The sequence below is a fragment of the Suricata suricatta genome, chromosome 7 (genome assembly GCF_006229205.1).
Source record: "Suricata suricatta isolate VVHF042 chromosome 7, meerkat_22Aug2017_6uvM2_HiC, whole genome shotgun sequence".
In the NCBI taxonomy this organism is placed as follows: domain Eukaryota; kingdom Metazoa; phylum Chordata; class Mammalia; order Carnivora; family Herpestidae; genus Suricata; species Suricata suricatta.
In genome coordinates this window covers 3903214-3921038 of record NC_043706.1, presented here as the reverse complement: position 1 = coordinate 3921038, position 17825 = coordinate 3903214, and the positions used below count along the sequence as shown (strand labels likewise).

General features: G+C 50.3%; 1 protein-coding gene across 1 annotated transcript in view; it reads left to right on the top strand.

The window, feature by feature from the left end:
- Nucleotides 1-13679: 13679 nt before the first annotated feature.
- The window catches only part of SCGN (secretagogin, EF-hand calcium binding protein), a 35819-nt gene continuing 31673 nt past the window's right edge, over nucleotides 13680-17825 (top strand). Inside the window, exons 1-2 of the mRNA XM_029945220.1 lie at nucleotides 13680-13811; nucleotides 14700-14770. Of these exons, the coding sequence (XP_029801080.1) occupies nucleotides 13730-13811; nucleotides 14700-14770 (153 nt within the window). The 5' untranslated portion in view covers nucleotides 13680-13729. The remainder of the gene's footprint in view (nucleotides 13812-14699; nucleotides 14771-17825) is intronic.

Genomic DNA, 17825 nt, shown 5'->3' with positions numbered 1-17825 from the left:
CGATGAATCATGTGTACTGTCTCTGGGAATGGCCAGCCAGGGAGGGACAGTCCCTCAAGCCTCAGCAAGGGCCCAGATGTCAAAGCAAGAGAATGACAGGAAATAACAAGGTATGCTTCATACTGAGGCCCCGTAGGATTCCCGGCTGGGGCGTGATGTACTCTGGGAGCCGGTCTGTCTGCAGCTGGGAGAGTAGGCTGATCTCCTGTGGGCAGACAGCTGAGCCATGACAGACCCCCAGGCGGCAGAGCCAAACGTTCTCCTGGAGATAGGCCTTCCGGCGTCTTCCCAGCCTCCCCCCACTCCTCCTCTTCCCACTGGGCTAGTGGGTGCAGAGGGGCTCAGCTTGCCTGGATCCATGGGCCCCAAGGGCCTCAGAGGCTGGGGGGAGGGGCGGAGGGGTGGAAACCAGCACCCGGAGTGCACTTGGGTGTGCGGGCCGTCTCACAGGCCAGCAGGGCCCATCGCTTCAGACTTGTTGCTAAAGGAGTGTCCCATCTGGGAGGATGGACGTGCACACAGTGTCGCCCGGACCAGCTGTGGGAACCGCCCCGGCCGTCGGACAGCTTTCAGAAGAGAGTCTGTCACTAATGAGTTCAGCTAGAAGAGGAAGGAGGCGATCACCAAAGTCCTTGGAGCATGAACGTGGTAATTAGACTGATTCTTCCTGGAAAGGGCAGGAGGAAGAGCCTTCCACCTCACCAAACCCAGGGTGACTTTATTGCATGCTGGCCAGAGTCAGCTCTCCAGCCGCTCCTGGGAGCAACAGAGCAAGACCCGGAGTCAGCAGAGAAGGGGCGTCAGCCCGGCTCACCCTCCACATTGTTAGCGTTCATGCAGAAGGAGCCACACTCACAGTGATGATGACAAAGCCAAGCCACAAGCCCCCGGTGCCTCGTGGGTCTCTTGCACACTTGATGCCACCACGCTGCTCCTGAAATTCCAAGCGTTCAGGCTTCAGGGACGAGAGCTGCGCATGTTTCCCCGCGGACGGTCGGCAGGGCGGGGGCCGCTGTCGGCACAGCCAGGCGCCCTGCAGAATAAGAAAGAAGAATGCCACGTGCCTGTTGCCTCCTTCCCGCCCCCAGCAGGGCCCAGCCTCGAGGAGGACTCAGACGAGACCCCAGAGATGGGCAAGGGGAGGGGACCAAGTTCCAGCACCGACCCGCCTTGCCAAGTCCAGCCTATTTCACAGAGTCCCAGTGTCATCGGCCACATTCCCTCCTCTCTTTCCCTGACTCCTGACGACATGCACGACCCAGGTCAGGCTTCTTGCCGCCAATGACGGTTTCTCGTTTGGTTAACTGGCTCCGTGTTTGTTAAGCGACTATTAGGCACCAAGAAATGGTCTGGGAAGACAAAGCCTCCTCCTTTGACTCATAGAGCTTTCAACTCATGGAACCAACATACAAAAAAAAAGAGACAAAATAAATGAATGAATGAAGGACGTAATTTCACAAAAGCAGTGCTCTCTGCATGGCAAGGGAATAGGCTGGGAGGGGAGGGGCGGACTATTGGGATGGGAGAGGGTTCTTTTTTCCCAACAATACTGTTTCCTATTAATCTGTGCTCCCGCATTGTGGTGGGTGCTGGGGGCACCACCAGATCCCCGGGTAGGAACAACAGATTTCTTCCTGCAGCTGTCCCGAGCGGACACGTGTCTCAGCAGGGGACGGCCGCCTTGTCCAAGGTCACACCCCCTCCCCTGGCCAGGGCCCGAGTAACAGATCCCAGTCCTTGACCCCAGCTCTGGACAGCTGTGCAAGGCTGCCCCACGTCCAGGACTTTCAGAGCATTGCAGCTCAACTTGGCCATCTGCCCAATCCTGAGTCCCTCCTTCCTCCCTACAGGCGTTGATCCGAAGAGCTGGTCCCCACAACCCTCTTACACAACCACGTCTTTCTCAGCGTTGGCTTGGTGGTGAACTAATCTGCATCCACTTTGAACAAAGTTTAAAGTATTTGCATTTAAAGTTGTTACATTGGGGACGCCTGAGCAGCTCCAACGGTTAAGCATCCGACTTCAGCTCAGGTCATGAGCTCACGGTTTGTGAGTTCGAGCCTCACATCGGGCTCTGTGCTGACAGCTCAGAGCCTGGAGCCTGCTTCCAATTCTGTGCCTCCCTCTCTCTCTGCCCCTTCTCCCCTCGTGTTCTGCCTCTTTCTCAACAGTAAATAAACATAAAAAATAGTTATGTTGAATTTATTTAACTGGACATATTTATAGTTCCTCTCGGCCTCATGGAGGTGCTGAGACCCCTGGGAATGCAGGCCCAGGTCCCCCAGCGGACACCAGCGCCCCGCTGTCTGCCCCAGGAGGGTGCGGGGCACAGAGCCGCCCGCTGTCTCCGTCAGCCGCCTGGCATTTTCCCGGCTGAGGGATGACGCCCTCTGGGGAGATGGTCTGCCCTGCAGACTGTTTGGGAGGGCAAACCAGTCTCCCATTAGCAGAAGCAGCAGAATTGGGTTCTGGAAACATCCGTGACTTCCCCCTTCAGCTTCTCCCCAGTGCTGCCACCGCCTCTCCTTACCACTCTAGGAGAAACGGGCTGTGAGCTCTTCATCAGCAAATATTTACACAACCTCTACCATATGCCAGCGCCAGCCTGTGACCGTCCCCTGTCCTTGGAAACCACAGCGGCTCCAGCGTCACCAAGAGCTGCCCAACTCAGGAGCCGCCCCAGAGCTGGGGTCTCCTGGGGGGGGGGAGGAGGGGGACTCACCCTTCAGCTCGAGTTTGCTGCCTTGTTTCTTCCATCCCATCATGCTTGGCCTCTCTCGCCTGCAGTAGCTGCCTGGCATCGGCCAGCGTGCCGCTGCCCCCCCCGCCCCCCCCATCCTCCTCACCCTCCATGGTGCGGGCCATAGGACTCAGAAGGTTCTGGCATTTGTGAAATGTCTCCAAACGCATTATTAGTCACAGTTTGCAGGTGAAGGAACTGAGAGAACAGTTAGGGGCCTTCTGAAATTCCTCCAGGAGGAGCCATACAAGGACACGAAGAACGCTTAACACGAACAAAGCCGTGGCTGGATGTCAGGCATGTTCCGGGCTTTATCCTGAATTTAATCCTCAGAACATCCAGGTGCGGGCGGCATGATCATCCTCATCTAAAAATAAGGAACTTGGGGGGCGCCTGGGTGGCTCAGTCGGTTAAGCATCCGATTTCAGCTCAGGTCACAATCTCATAGTTCGTGGGTTCAAGCCCCACGAACTATGTCGGGCTCTGTGCTGACAACTCAGAGCCTGGAGCCTGCTTCCGATTCTGTGTCTCCCTCTCTTTCTACCCCTCCCTGGCTAGAACTGTCTCTCTCTCTCAAAAATAAAATAAACCTTAAAAAAATTTTTTTGAGATCTAAATACAAAGGAAAAAAAATTTTTTTTAAAAAATAAGGAATTTGACCCTCAGAGAAGTTGAGTGACTTTCCCCAGATCACAGGGGTGGTGACCCAGGCAGTCCCTCACCACAAATGCCATCCTGTGAAGGGAATGGCCTGTCCCGTCTCCTGCTTCCTAGTTCAGAGCTCTAGAAAGCAGCGTGGAAGCAGAGCGAGTGAAGAGAAAGTGCTCAGAGCGACCAGGCGGGCACGGCGCTGATGGAGCTCGGACATCAATCCCACGCGGAGAAGCAGGACTGATTGGCTAACATGTCCCTCCCAAGCCTGCGGGTGGCAACCCCCCCCCACGCCCCCCTACCCCCACCCCCCACCCCCTCCCAGGAGCCTCAGCATCCTCCTTTGTGATCAGGTCTGGACACCTGCCGTGTGCAAAGCCTGGATTGTTTCACAAAGTGCCCTCTATGGAGACCTGGAGGGAACCTTGCAAATGTGCACTGTCACGTTAAACACTGAAGCACAGAGTGGGGAGTTTCCCCTCCGGACTTTTGAGCCCTCGCCCCAGGGTCAGGAGGTGAGCAGGACAGCATGTGGGGGGACAGCACCACGAGTGGGAGCCATGGGCGCCGTGGCTCCGGCCGTTGGCTGCACAGTGACCGCACAGGTCCGGGCCGGGAGTAAGCGGGGGCTTTTCCTGCACAGACGGAAGGCGTCCAGGGCAACGCGGGGCATCAGGACAGCTCCGTGCCCCATAGCTCCACCACCTGCTCTCAGCAGGGTCCACGCGGCCTGGTCCGGCCACCGAGCTTGCCCTCCCTGCCCACGAGGCCACTGTGGGATAATGTGGGTGTGGCCGGCCCTGAACACGCAGGGTGTAAGGGGACGAGGGGCGGCAGGGAGAGGGGAGGGGGCCACACTGACGCAAAGTGCTGACCCCCTGTGCCCCCCCACCCCACTCAGCGCCGTCCAGCCTCCCCCAACTTACTGAAGTCCACACATGCGTGTTTCCATCAGAAACTGGGGGTAATGATTACTTCTCTACCTCTTAAGGGTTTTGAGAAAATGGAATAAGAATTGATGGAAAGAAGTGAGCACAGTGGCCGCCAGCTACGACATGCTCAGGACTAGTAATTGGTGCACTTGGATGACAGGGACTCTGGTCCTACTGTGAGCGCCACAGTGTCTGAGTGGGGGCCCTGGATGCCTCAAGCCTGACGAACGTCAGACCCACGCCAAAGCCCCTCAGGCAAACTCAGGTAAACGATTCTGTCATTTTCAGTACATTTACAGAGTTGTGCATCCAACACCAGAATACACTTTAGAAAATTTTCATCACCCCCAGAAGAAATCAGGCCCAACCTCCCCCCCCCCCCCCCCCCCCCCCCCCCCCCCCCCCCCCCCACCCCCCTGCCCAGCCCTACGTAATCGCTAATCTCCTGTCTCTATGGATTTCCCTGTTCTGGACATTTCACACCGATGGAATCACACAGCGTATTGGCCTTTGCGACCAGCTTCTTCTGTTTCTTTTTTTTAATGTTTGTTTCCTTTAGAGAGAGAGAGAGCATGAGCAGGGGAGGAGCAGAGAGAGACAGGGAGACTCGGAATCAGAAGCAGGTTCCAGGCTCTGAGCTGTCAGCGCAGAGCCTGACTCAGGGCTCTAACTCATGAACTAGGAGATCATGACCTGAGCCAAAGTCGGATGCTCAACCAAGTGAGCCACCAAGCGCCCCACGATCGGCTTCTTTAGTTTCACCTACTGTTCTCCACGTTCAGCCAGGAACTCACTGATACCCCTCTGCGTGCACACGCTACACGTTAATTATCCCTTCCTCTGTTGTCAGATACTTGGACTTTTTTCCACCTTTTAGCTATTGTGAGCAGCGCTCCCATGAGCACTCACTTGTGTACACGTTTTGTGCGGCCTGCGGGAAGGGGGTGAGTTCTGCTGTGGGGCTCCAGCTGTGCCCCCTGCCCCTCATCTTAGGGACGTTACTGAAATGCTCTCCCTTCTGGTCTGCTCATCTCAGAAAGTAAGGGTAATATCTACTCCACAGGACGTCTGCAGGGATTCACGAGATCGTGTAGGGGGCACCCAGCACGCAGTAGGTCCTCAGCAAATATGGCTCCTCTTTCCACCACCTTGATCTCGTGCCTTTCTGAGCCCTCCTGAGAGCTTCCAGAACGAGCAGGGAAAAAGTGCTCTTCGACTAGAATTGGGAAAAGAGCGTAATCACGCAAGTGTGTAACTGGTGAGCCCCTCTGAGGAAAGCCTTCTGCTCTCTTCCTCCCGCTCTGCAGAGACTTTTAATCATCCCTCAGAGTCGTCCAAGTCCTGTTAGCTCCCAAAGATCTCTTCCGAAGAGCCTCTTCGGATGTGGTGACCGCATCGCGGCTCCCAGGTCCCTCCTCTGTGACACGCACCAGGCTTATGACACTTGCTGGGGGTTTGCTGCACATTCGGGGGTGCAAAGCCTTCTGTTCTGGACCGCACTTGTTTTTTCTTCTCTGACTCCATCCGGCATCTGCTGCGTCTTTCTCAAAGTGCAGCAAGCCACATAAAGGACCTTTCGATGTGTCAGTCAGTACGTAAAAGTGCTGCCTTTTGTTACCGGATCCCAGATGCCCTCGGCCTCAGCTCCTTCCGCCCAGCCCCGACTGAAGGATGGCAGAGGCCGGAGCAGGGCAAGGTGTTTTGTTAAAGTAGAACCTTTACTGGTTTGTGCTTAGGTGACACCAGAAGGTGTGACACATGAAAACAAGGCAACGGAGGCCTGCTTCCCGAGGCTGGACCGCTGGAGGCGTTAACCGGGATGGGCTCAGCGCCTCGCTGCCTCGGGGCGGGTCTGGGGTGGGTCTGGGGAGCCGTGGTGGGCCCGCCGCATCTAAGGACGTGTGAAAGCCTGGGTCTGGGCCCCTATCATGGGAATCCGGGCATTTCAGAACGGGGACCGCTCAGGTCTCCAGTGGCGTCTAATGCAAGCCCAGTGGTCCAGCATTTCGGAGAGTTTCTGCATCCATAATCATACTGAAGTCTGGAAGCAAGACGTGCACACTCCCTCTGCCCCGGTTCCCAGAGAACAAAATTGAGCCACTCTGCTAGGAAGGTCCATCTCTCCTCCTGGCCTCAGGCATCCAAGGGGCCAGCTCCAGATTCCCTTCCCTAAATGACCGGGTCGGGTTGAACCTCTGACCCACGGAACCAGTCAGGCGCTTTCTCCCTTCATTGAGAAAAGGGGTTGGTGCACTGTTGCCCAGCAGCCAAGCCCGGCAGCACCCGCTAGTGTAGACATCGCCTAGGATGAGCCGTGGTTGCGACAGAGATCTGTGGGTCCAGAAAGCCTGAGATATTTACTGTCCTTTACAAAGGTTTCTGGCTCCTGAAAGAGAAGTTCGCAGAGACACGGAGGCCGGCCCAGCGGGAGGGGCTGGAGGGCCGTCTGCGTTCGGAGCAGAGCAAACTGTCAGGAGTGAGCAAATCCCAAGCCGGGCCAGAGGGGCAACCGTGTGGCTGCAAGACTACGGACACATTAAGGTTCCTGAATACATCGCTGCCCTCCGGTGGGTCCCCGAAGGGGTGAAGCTCAGAGCACAGCAGTAGGCACCAAAATGTGCTCATTTCCCTGGATCTGTGGCTTTTAACTCGTGGATGCCTCGATCCCGGGGAGCGGTGCTGGCCTACATCTCTGTGAAAAGGACCACATTTGTCCTTTAGCCCAAGGCCCAGACAAAGCAGACCGCACCCCTTCCCAGGGGCACAGCCGGGGCACCAGAGGGACTTCCAGCACATTCCCTCCCCTCCCACGGCCCCCCCCCTCCACTGGCCGGCTGATGAGGACCCTGCGGGAAGCAGAGACGAAGGAATGGGCTGCAGGGAATGTGGGAGTACCATCAGCCGGCTGAAGTGCCGGGCTAGATGGCGGCGTCCCTGTCCCCTTGACTTGGTTCTTTCCTGGAGCAAAAGGTCTGTTCTCACGGAGCCTCGACTTGGGAAACGCGTGGTAAGTCTGATTCCTGTCAGGCAGGATGGGCACAGCCGGGGCAGACCAACGAGGGAAGAAGTGACAAAACCACGACGTTGTGTAGAATCTGTAACTGGCGGGGGGAGGGGGATTGCGGGGGGGCGGGAAGTGACAGCCGAGCCCCTGAGGAGAAGCATCTGGATGACTAAAATCGCCCTTTCTCGGCAAACCGGAAGACACGAAAGACAGTTGTGACCACTCCGACTCTTGATAACAACATGTGGGTGTCGTACGTGACCATGCAGAGCAAGGCGAGGGCTGCGCGTCTTCGACACAGAGTCAACAGATAAATGGCAAACTGAGACCAACGTCTGCCCCTTATATCAGATGGTGGCCGCAACATTATTTTTTTAATGTTTCATTTTTTTTTTATTTTTGAGAGAGATTAGGGGAGGGGCAGAGAAGAGAGGGAGAGAGAGAGAGGCAGGGAGAGAATCCCAAGCAGGCTCCACAGTCAGCACACACCCTGATGCGGGGCTTGATCTCACGACTCTGAGACTGTGACCTTTGCTGAAATCAAGAGTCCCTCACTGAACCAACTGAGGCCCTAGGGTCAGGCGCCCCTGCCACATTATTTCCCAGAATAATTCATGTCACCGGTTTCCTCGTCCTAATGGAATGACCTTCTTCCAACCTGAGAAGACATCACTGCTACCTTTTCGAATGACTCATTGCAGTGTTCAGCTACGAGTCTAAATCTGAAGAGAAGCTGCCAGTGGCCGGTGGAGGCCCGGCTGTCCACACTTCAGGACGGCCTCGGCCAGCCTGCAGGTCTGCTCGGCATCCCCAGAGATGAGCTCCTAGGCAGAAATGACAGAGCAACGAGAAAACTCACCACCAGTGATAATGGAACAATCCCATGGGGGTTTAATGATGACAGAGATATGTAAATATTTAAAAACGAAGAGAATCCACAAGACAGAAATAGGAATTTATTTTTCAAAGAGCAAGCGTATTTTGAGAGTCAGAAAGACCATCATCACAGAGGACTAAGGGTGGCTTCTAAAGTTCCTCAAGGCTTCCGTTGCAAGGCGAGACCTGCACCCTGCTTGGACACAGAATGTGGCCGTAGTGACGCAGTGTGGCTTCTGAGGCCGGGCTCCTGGAGACGTGCAGCTGCTATCTTCGTTTCTTAGGACGCTCCCGCTTGGAACCCAGCTTCTGTGCTATGGGAAACCCAAGCGAGCCACATGGACGAGAACTCGAAGCTTCCCTGTGGACAGCCCCAGCTGGGCTCCCAGCCAGCAGACAGTCCTGACGGCCAGCCCTGTAAGGGACACTATTCTATGGACTGTTCCAGCCAGTGTCAACAGAAGCAGCAATAACCCTCCTGTGCCAAGCCCACGGCCAAACTGCACAACTGTAGGCAAATAAATGGCCACTGTTTTCTACCTTTGAGAGTCATTTGTTACCTAGACACTGAGCATCATGGAGAAGCCACGGTCCACACGGAGAGACGGGATATGCCTCCACTGCCCAGTGTCCTCTGGGGGAGCGCCGAGTTAGATATGAGGGGGCACAAGCTGTGTCACCCTCGACGGGGCCGTAGATAGAACACAGGACATGACGTATGCAGTGCTGACCAGAGAAACGGCTGGCCGCGAGCAGCCTGAGCTGAAGATGAGGTCTAGGGGATCCCAGAAGGGCAAGTAAGTTTCAATGATCACTGGGTCATCACAGAAGGGTTTATCATTTTAAGTAGTTAACTGGATCTTATGCTTTATTATATGAAAGTTCACTTGTATTCGTGCCATTTATAAGCATAAAACATATCACTGACTAATATGCTATTAAATTGCGAGAATTCATGTTTTGCAGAAAATTCATCAGTGAGTAAGTCACGCACTCCATGTGTGTTTCTCTCCAGTACTCTTCCCCGAGCTCCTACTTCCTGGGCCCCAAACTTCATGTCTCCTGCTTCAGTTTAGTGCCGACTCCCCGCTGCCCACTGCCCTTGGAAGTCTTGCTCGGTGCCTGGCGTTTGGTGGACAGTCAACAAATATCTATTCAGTTGAGCCAAATCTACTTCTTGAATGACGTCTTGACAGCTGTACTGAGGTGTCATCAACTAAAATTCACCTCCCTCAAGTGTACAGTTTGAGGACATTTATTACGTGTATGTGGTTGTAAGACACTGTCACAACCCAGTTTCTTAACACATATATCACCCCCATGATTGCCCTTGGGAATGTTTCTTTCCTTTGCCCTTTGGAGCTGGTGTGCCACTAAACCAAAGCAATCTCTTTAAATCCTAAGGTTTTCTATCAGTCTATGAGGGGTCCACCATGCCTGAATGTTCAATAAATATCAGATGATAATGCTAAAGAAAACACTGTTTATATTTCCAACTAGAAATTTCATTTTGAGTTGGTAAAAAGAAGCAGAGGTTCTAAATCTGAGTTGAATGCATGCATCAGAGTTAATTAGCAATGCTTCAAATTATAGACCACTGATGTCTCTTGTATAACTAACCATCAATTAGCTATGCTAATGAGAAAAGCAGGAAATGACTGCAGGAAAAAATGAAATCAGCATGGATGAAAAAGAATAGTGCACGCAGACCTTAGTCTCTGCCACCAGTTACAACTTATCAGAGTGACTTATAAGTGTAAATTCTAAGAAGTTTTTTCATTTTTCATATTGTCTTTCAGAGAAGCCATATCCAAATCATAAAATGACCAAAATATATAATAGACAAAGGGGTAGTCAGTGGTTCTAATATTATGCCTAGGAGAGCTTTAAAAAATTACCGGTGCAGGGGCACCTGGGTGGTTCAGTCAGTTAAGCATCCTACTTCAGCTCAGGTCATAATCTCGTGGCTCATGGGTTCAAGCCCCGCGTTGGGCTCTGTGCTGACAGCTCGAATCCTGGAGCCAGCCTCGAATTCTGTGTCTCCCTTTCTCTCTGCCCCTCCCCTGCTTGTTCTCTCTCTCTCTCTCTCTCTCTCTCTCTCTCTCTCTCTCTCAAAGTGAACATTAAAAAAACTTTTTAAAATTTTGGATACAGTGTCAAAATCAGTCAGGAAGGCTAATCTGTATGAACTCACCAACTTGGAAAATGATCTCATTCTCTGATAAATAATGGAAAAAGGAAAAATAAGGCAAATGTCAGAAGTAATAATCAAGGTCTAATATAGGGTGGTTGTTAAACAGTGATGGAAAGTCTTTATGATGGGCTTTGTTGCATACACAGAAATCTTGATTTTGAAGCCTCTCTGCCTCTCTCTCTCTCTCTCTCTCTCTCTCTCTCTCTCTCTCTCTCTCTCTCTCTCTCTCTCTCTCTCTCTCTCTCTTTCTCTCTCTCTCTCTCATGCACACACACACACACACACACACACACACTGCTCAGAACATAAGGGCAAGTTACAAAAGCATGCATATAGATGACCCAATTCTATAAAGTAAAACACATCTTTCTATGCATAGGAAAATTTAGAAGGATATTCACTAATGATGTGAATGTTTATCTCTGGAATGGGGAAGAGGGAGACCCATGGACGATTTTCATTTTTCTGCTTGTAATTCTATTTTAAAACTTTCCACAGTAAGCATAGTAGTGCAAACTATTATAATTTTTAAAGGTTTTTTTTAATCTTTAAAGACGTTTTTTACACCTAAAGGAAGGAGGGAAGAAATACAGCTACATGGACTGTAGTCTGCGAACAGGAGAACAAACGGAACTCTATGGAAACAATTTCCAGGAGCCTGGCATGTGGCACTCTGTGGGAATTGTAATTTCCAGATGATAACTTTTCATTTTCTATCATGAGCGCTAGGTAGATACTGTTCAGGTAAATTGCATTCTCTCACACAGAAATTTCCTTGGGAGGAAACTAGCCCAACCCTTGACAAAGAAGAGAGCCACTGAGAAAGTATTTTAAAATACTGGCTCAGCAGACATCACCTACATGACTGTCTCACCTCAGAGGTTCCCCCACCTGGAGATGGAGTCGGGGAGTCGTGGTAGAAGGAGCCAGGGGTGATTTACCGGAGACCTTCCCTGTCCAAGCAGAAAACTCGGAGTAAAGCAAATACAAAGTAGCTAGAATGGACCCAAAATAAATTATAACCCGAAATAAAATAACTTATGGATCAATGTAGCCCCTTTCACAGAGATTTTAATTTAAATTGTCTGGAGCAAACGCTCTGTACTAATAATTTAAAAAAACTTTTTAATGTTTATTTTTGAGACACACACACACACACACACACACAGAATCCGAAGCAGGCTTCAGGCTCTGAGCTGTTGGCACAGACCCCCATCTCACAGAACTGTGAGATCATGACCTGAGCTGAAGTCGGACACTTAACCAATTGAGCCACCCAGGCGCCCCAACACTGTATTCATAATTACCCAGGGCCACCTGTGACAACTCCTGAGCCCCTTGCCCTCTCTTCCTGCTATGTTTTCCAATATTTGTGCCCAACACTTTCCCTAGAAGTGATGAGATGTTTTTCTTCTTTTAACTTAAGCCACATTACCAAAAATCCTGCCATTTATTTCACCATCATCTAAATGTGTATGTTTGGGGATTTATGATTTTAGTAGATAACTGCATTGAGTGTTTACTGTGGTAAGAAATGTATGGGTTTTTTTTTTTTTCATTTTACCTTTAGGACAACAAGGCAAGTGCTTCAACTACCCTCATTTTACAAGTAAAGAAAGTGAGATTTCTTTTGGGTAACTTGCCCAATATCACAGCTAGTAAGAGGCAAAGTAAGAGGCAAAGCTGGACCTTAAACCCAGCTTGTTTGCTTCTAAACTATTTTTTGTTCATTATTACTAATTAACATCCATATTTGATAAAAATTTTCTTAGTTTTGCCCAATGTCCTTTTTTTCTGTCCCAGAACCATACCCAGGATATGATGTCAAAGTTAATTATGATGTCTTCTTAGGCTCCTCTTGGTTGTGACAGTTTCTTTTGTTTTTTTATTTTTTTAAATTTATTTTTGAGGGACAGAGAGATAGTGCAAGCAGGGGAGGGTCAGAGAGAGAGAGGGAGACACAGAATCTGAAGCAGGCTCCAGGCTCTGAGCTAGCTGTCAGCATAGAGCCTGATGTGGGGCTCAAACCCAGGAACCGTGAGATCATGACCTGAGCCAAAGCCAGTTGCTCAACCAACTGAGCCACCCAGGCACCCCGGTTGTGACAGTTTCTTATTTTCTATTAAGACCATAGCAGTTATAATATGTTGTACATTCCTATGAACAACACCCCAAAGCAGATATTATAATCCCCATTTTATAGATGAGAAGCAGAGTCTCAAGAGAGATGAAAACTAACAGCCCAGGTCACAAAGCCAGCAAGTGCTGGAGCTGGAGTCCTAACTCTGTACTATCTATCCAAGAGTGTCATGTTCTGTTTCCTACTATAGTTTGGATGGCTTATGTACATGCGCTTTTACAAACTAAATTTGAATGCTAGTATCAGGGTCACAGTCATAAAGAATATCTGTATCTTGTCTAACTCTCTTCGCACTCGAGCTTCTTCTATAGATTCCTCAACAAATGGTTCAAAGCCCAAGGTTGGAAGCCATCAGTGCCCATCAGTTCACTATTTCACAAAGCAACCAGTCAGGTGTTAGACAGTTCTGATCCTTAGATCAGATTTGTCATTTGGTTTGTCATTTGGTTTTAGTGAGAGAGGTAGGAGCCAAACACAATCATCTAAGTCTTCTACCTAAAAACTCTGCCACCATGTCTCCCCTGACTCTCTTTCCCCAGCAGAGCATGGGATGGCTTAGGCTTCCCCTACATCCTCCTACTCTGCTTTAAAGCATGGGCTCCCTGCAGAATCGCCATTTAGTAGCAAGTCCTTATACACCTGCCCTAAATACTCAGGGGTCAGTAATTGTGTTGACGGTCTCCTTGCTTCCTCATAACTCCTACCACTACCACCATCACCCCTCCCTACCTCACCCCCACCCTCCCCACACACTATGTTTCTAAGTTATCAGGTCCAAAGGGTCCTAACACAGACATCTCTTCCAAAACTTTAATTGCGGAGCTCTCTCTAGAAAACCCTTTGAGGCACAAAATGTATGGGGGATTGTTTTCTCTGAGTTCGGCAAACAAGTTAAAGACAAAGGCAGTTTGCCTCTCCTGTCTCCCAACGCGGAGGCAGAAGGGGGAGCCTCCAGGGGGTGCATGGAAGGACGCGCAGGGCGGGGCGGGGACCCGGGCGCCAGAAGCAGGGCGGGCTCTACAGCTGGGGCTTGGGGACAGTAGCGACACGAAGGCGCCACCGGCCGCCTCGCCAGTGCCCTCACACCAGCCCGGAAGACAGGAGAGCGCCGGCTCAGGAGAGGGAGTCAGGGAGGAGCCTCGGTCACCAGGTGTTCCTGGCCTGCAAGGAGCTTAAGCTTCGCGTCAGCACCATGGACAGCGGCCGCGAATCGCCTCGGGGGCGCTTGGACGCCCTGGGCTTCTGGCGGGTCTGGCAGCGCTTTGACACTGATGGTGAGTGGAGCAAGCCACCTGCACACACAGGTGTAGACGTGGCTCCAGCCCCTATGAAAGGACCGAGAGTTTCCCCTTCCCGTACATTTTTCCTCGCTGGGAAAATTGTCTTCCAACATTGCTCAAACCACACAGATGTTAGGTGTACTGGAATTATACATGTGGATGTCTGTGTAAGTTCAGGCTGGGGGGAGGGACTCGCTCCCTTCCCAATCTGTGTGTGTGTGTGTGTGTGTGTGTGTGTGTGTGTGTGTGTGTGTGTGTATCTAAAATGATAAGTCATGTAAAATGACAAAGATCATTACATGTATTTGAGGCTTGTGGCTGACATGGCACGGTCTGAGGTCCGCCCTCCCTAATGTGCTCTTTAAAGGGAGGATGAATTTATCAACTTCCAAAAAGACACTACCCACCCCCACCCCACAAAAGACCTACCTGAAAAGAAGACAGAACTTCTTAATGTGTGTTTTATCTTTATTAATAATTCAACAACCCTAAAGAAAATACCTAAAATGTGCTTTGACTCTGCAAACTACGATTTGATCATTACATCTGTTAAATTTTTTCCAAGCTTCCAAATCCTTTGGTTGGATTTTCTTCTAAAACTCATGTTTACCTGTGGATTAACATGTTATGTATTTAATAGCTCTCCTTTTCCAAATATTCATACAAACCCAGGACAGAGCATTATTTCCTGAACATGTATTTATTTTTCAAACCCATGACTTCTAGAGGTTAGATGTTGGCACTTAGTTATTGGAACAGTAAAAAATCATATCCATGGGGATTTTACAGAGTATGAGATAAAAGACAATTTAGATAAATCATAAATGTCACACAGTATTCTATGGAAGTGACTACTATTTATGTATCTCTTGTTGCATTTAGAAAAATGCTACATAGAAGAGAAGGAGCTTGATTCTTTCTTTCACCACATCTTGATGATGTTGGGCACTGATGTAAGTACTTGCACCACTAAGCATTAATTTATGTGCCTTTAGCAACATGCAAGAAACATCCAAGTCTTATGTTGATTTGTACCTGTTAACCCCTCTGACGTCTTTTCTTCTTTGCCTGTGTGTAATTTTCTCCATCTCCTAGCAACATGGAGGATTGAGGAAGATTTTATAAAAGGTACAATGGGCACATTAGGTGTGTTGGTCACTGACTTTCAGGGTAACATCTGTCATCCGCTCAGAGACCTAACTATAAATTCAAACAACCCTGTTTTAAACATTTCCTTAAGTATGTCTCTGCTAATGGATATAAACTTGGAGATAAGGCAGCTCACTTTGTTCAAAAAGGTGGAAGAGATCTTAAGAGCTTTGAGGTTCTGTGTGTTTAGTGCATTTGATACGCCTTTGCTGGCAAACCACAAACAACCATCTAAAATCACTTTCCACCGTTCATTTTAATAGAAGAGGGTATAGACTTCTTAGGGAGTAACAAACTAGAAATTAACCAATACATCCAGAGCCCAGGTATAATAAATGTAAACCAATCTAGCGTGTCCATGTCCCTCCCTGATGGTAAATCTGGGCTCCAGAGATGGAGATTAACTTGTGAAGATCCCTGTACTAAAGCAGAGGAAAAACTCGTACAGAGCCACACCCGCCTAGGGATGGGAGAGCCCAGTAAAGACTCCATCAGGAGATGCCTTGGAAGAGGAATAGCTCTGTAGACAGGAGCATTTAAAATGAATTATGGAGCTCACTTATCCTCAGATACAACTGTTTACATGGAAGAATAAAGTGCCGTGTGCTTTCATGGAGGAGCCCAATGAGGGGAATAAGGTTCCCTGTAGCACCCAGGAGAGCTGGCGGTGGGGGGTGGTTAGGGGTTGGGAGGCTGGGGCAGCCAGCTCAGAACAAAGGAGGCTGCCTTTTGCCTCCGGCAGCCACGCAGATGGGTCTCTCTCTGTCTCTTTGCATATATAGATCTCTCTCTGTGCCTCCTATTCTTCCTTTTTATGTCTGTCTGTCTCATTTGTCTGCCCATTTCTGTCTCTTATCCTGATACCTGGCCCCTATCTTCCATCATCTCTTGACTTTCTCTCTGACCTCTCTGTCTTCTCCATGTCTTACATGTCTCTGTGTCTCACTGTCTCTCCTATCTCCTTGCTTCCCTTCTATCATCAGGCCATTTCTCAAAGCTTTCATCCTTCCTCTCCCTATCTTTTATTTTCCTTTTCTTTTTCTTATCTGTCTCATCTTTCTTTGTCCCTCATTTCTTATCTTCTGTCAATTTCTCTTCTCTCTTCATCTCCTTCCTTCCCTTATCTCACTCTGTCTCTGTCTCTCGGTCTCTCTCTGTCTCTGCCTTGTTCCCACTTACTGCTGTAAATGCTAAGACTCATGGCATTCCAGATCCCATGAGTCAGAGCAGTTTTGTCAAGCATGAGAGGCGTATTAGAGGGAAGCAAATAGATGAAGGCAGAACCATCCAACATCTTAGAATCAACTGTTTTATTTTTTTATCAAAAAACCCAACTTCCCAGAGACTTGGAACTTCCCACCTTTGCAGAAGCTCCTTGCTTTAGTGGCTGATAGGAAAGGAGGAGTAAAGTTGCTGTCAGTGTTGAAACTAGCAGTGTCCTCTTTTCAGTCATGAGGTGGGGGTGGGACCACTAAAGCACAGGTCTGCCCTACGCCACGGGCACCACAAACCTTCCCAGGAGCCCCATGGCCCTTCGGGGGCTTTGGCTAACGTCAGAGGCACTGTTGCCTCTCGTGACAGAGCAGAGCTGTGGCTCTCCTGCAGCTGGGCGGTTCTTTCCTCACCCTCCCTCAGTGCCAGCCTGTGGACTTACCCTCCCACACAGGGGCAGGCATGGTCCCTGCAGGAAACAAGACAAGTGACTCACCAGCGTCCTGTGCACCTGCACTCAGTGCAGGCATTCCTGAGGCCAGAGGCGAAGGGGTTGGTTGAGAGGCAGCGGAATCCTTAGGGTAGTAGAGGTAAAACTTGGGCATGCTTAAGAATTTTCTGTATTTGTTACAATGCGGACTCCATGTTCCATCCCCTAGGAATTTCAGTACACTTGGGGTCTGCCTAAGACTTTGTATTTTAAATCACCCTAAGTCACTTTGTATCTCTTTCAGCCTCTGTCCCTCCAGGAACAGCAACTGCCCGTCAGAGGGAGGGTTCAAGTAGAATCAGGCTCTGGCAGCAGCCGTAGCCACCTCTTCTCAGCACAGGGCCGGCCAGCTGTTATCCAAAAATGTCATCACCTGCCATTATCCTGTTTCAAAATGCTGAGGCATTACCTTGGGGCATATGGTTATAGAGACCTGTGCTGTGCCCTCCATGCTACCTGGACCACCGTGATTAAGGAAACTATTCCTAAATCTGGTTTTTTTCCCTGCTGAGAAATGAGCGGCCCCTACGCATGTCCCTAATGAGAGGGCAGGACTTCCCAGGTGGAAGCCCTTTAGACTGAGCCAGTAAGTAAAACACTTCCTTTTAATCAGTGATGCCCCAGCTCCCATGGAACCAGCCACAGGCAAGCCTCCACCAGTGGGCAGCCCCTCCCAGGGTTTAGGGGTGCAACCAGTCCCTCGGAGGCCTGAAGGCTCTATTTTCCTCCCTCATTAGCCAGGCACAGAGATCTCAAAAAGAAGAATCTTAAGGTTTCTAACAGTATGGTGCCTGGTAGTGAGCCTTGGAGAGCAGGCAGCCTGTGTGTAATTACTTGGTTCTCAAAGCCTCTGAGAGGACAGACTTAATGGAACCATCAGCTGTTGCTGCAGCTGTTTTTGTTACTCACTCTTTCCCTCGGCTCTCTGCCTTTTCTCTTCAAATGCTCAGAACTGGCCTCTGAATTAGGTCTGGACACAGCCAGTGCCCTGCAGTGCGTCCCTGTCTGGGGCCGTGTACACGTCCCGGGCCTCCCTCAATGCTTCAGGGATGATAAGGACTCTGCTGGGGCCCAGAGTCTCAGAGGAGGAGGGCAGGGGGGCCGATGGGAAACAGAAGCAGTCCTGTTGCATTGGGTCCAAGGTCTAGGCACGGGCT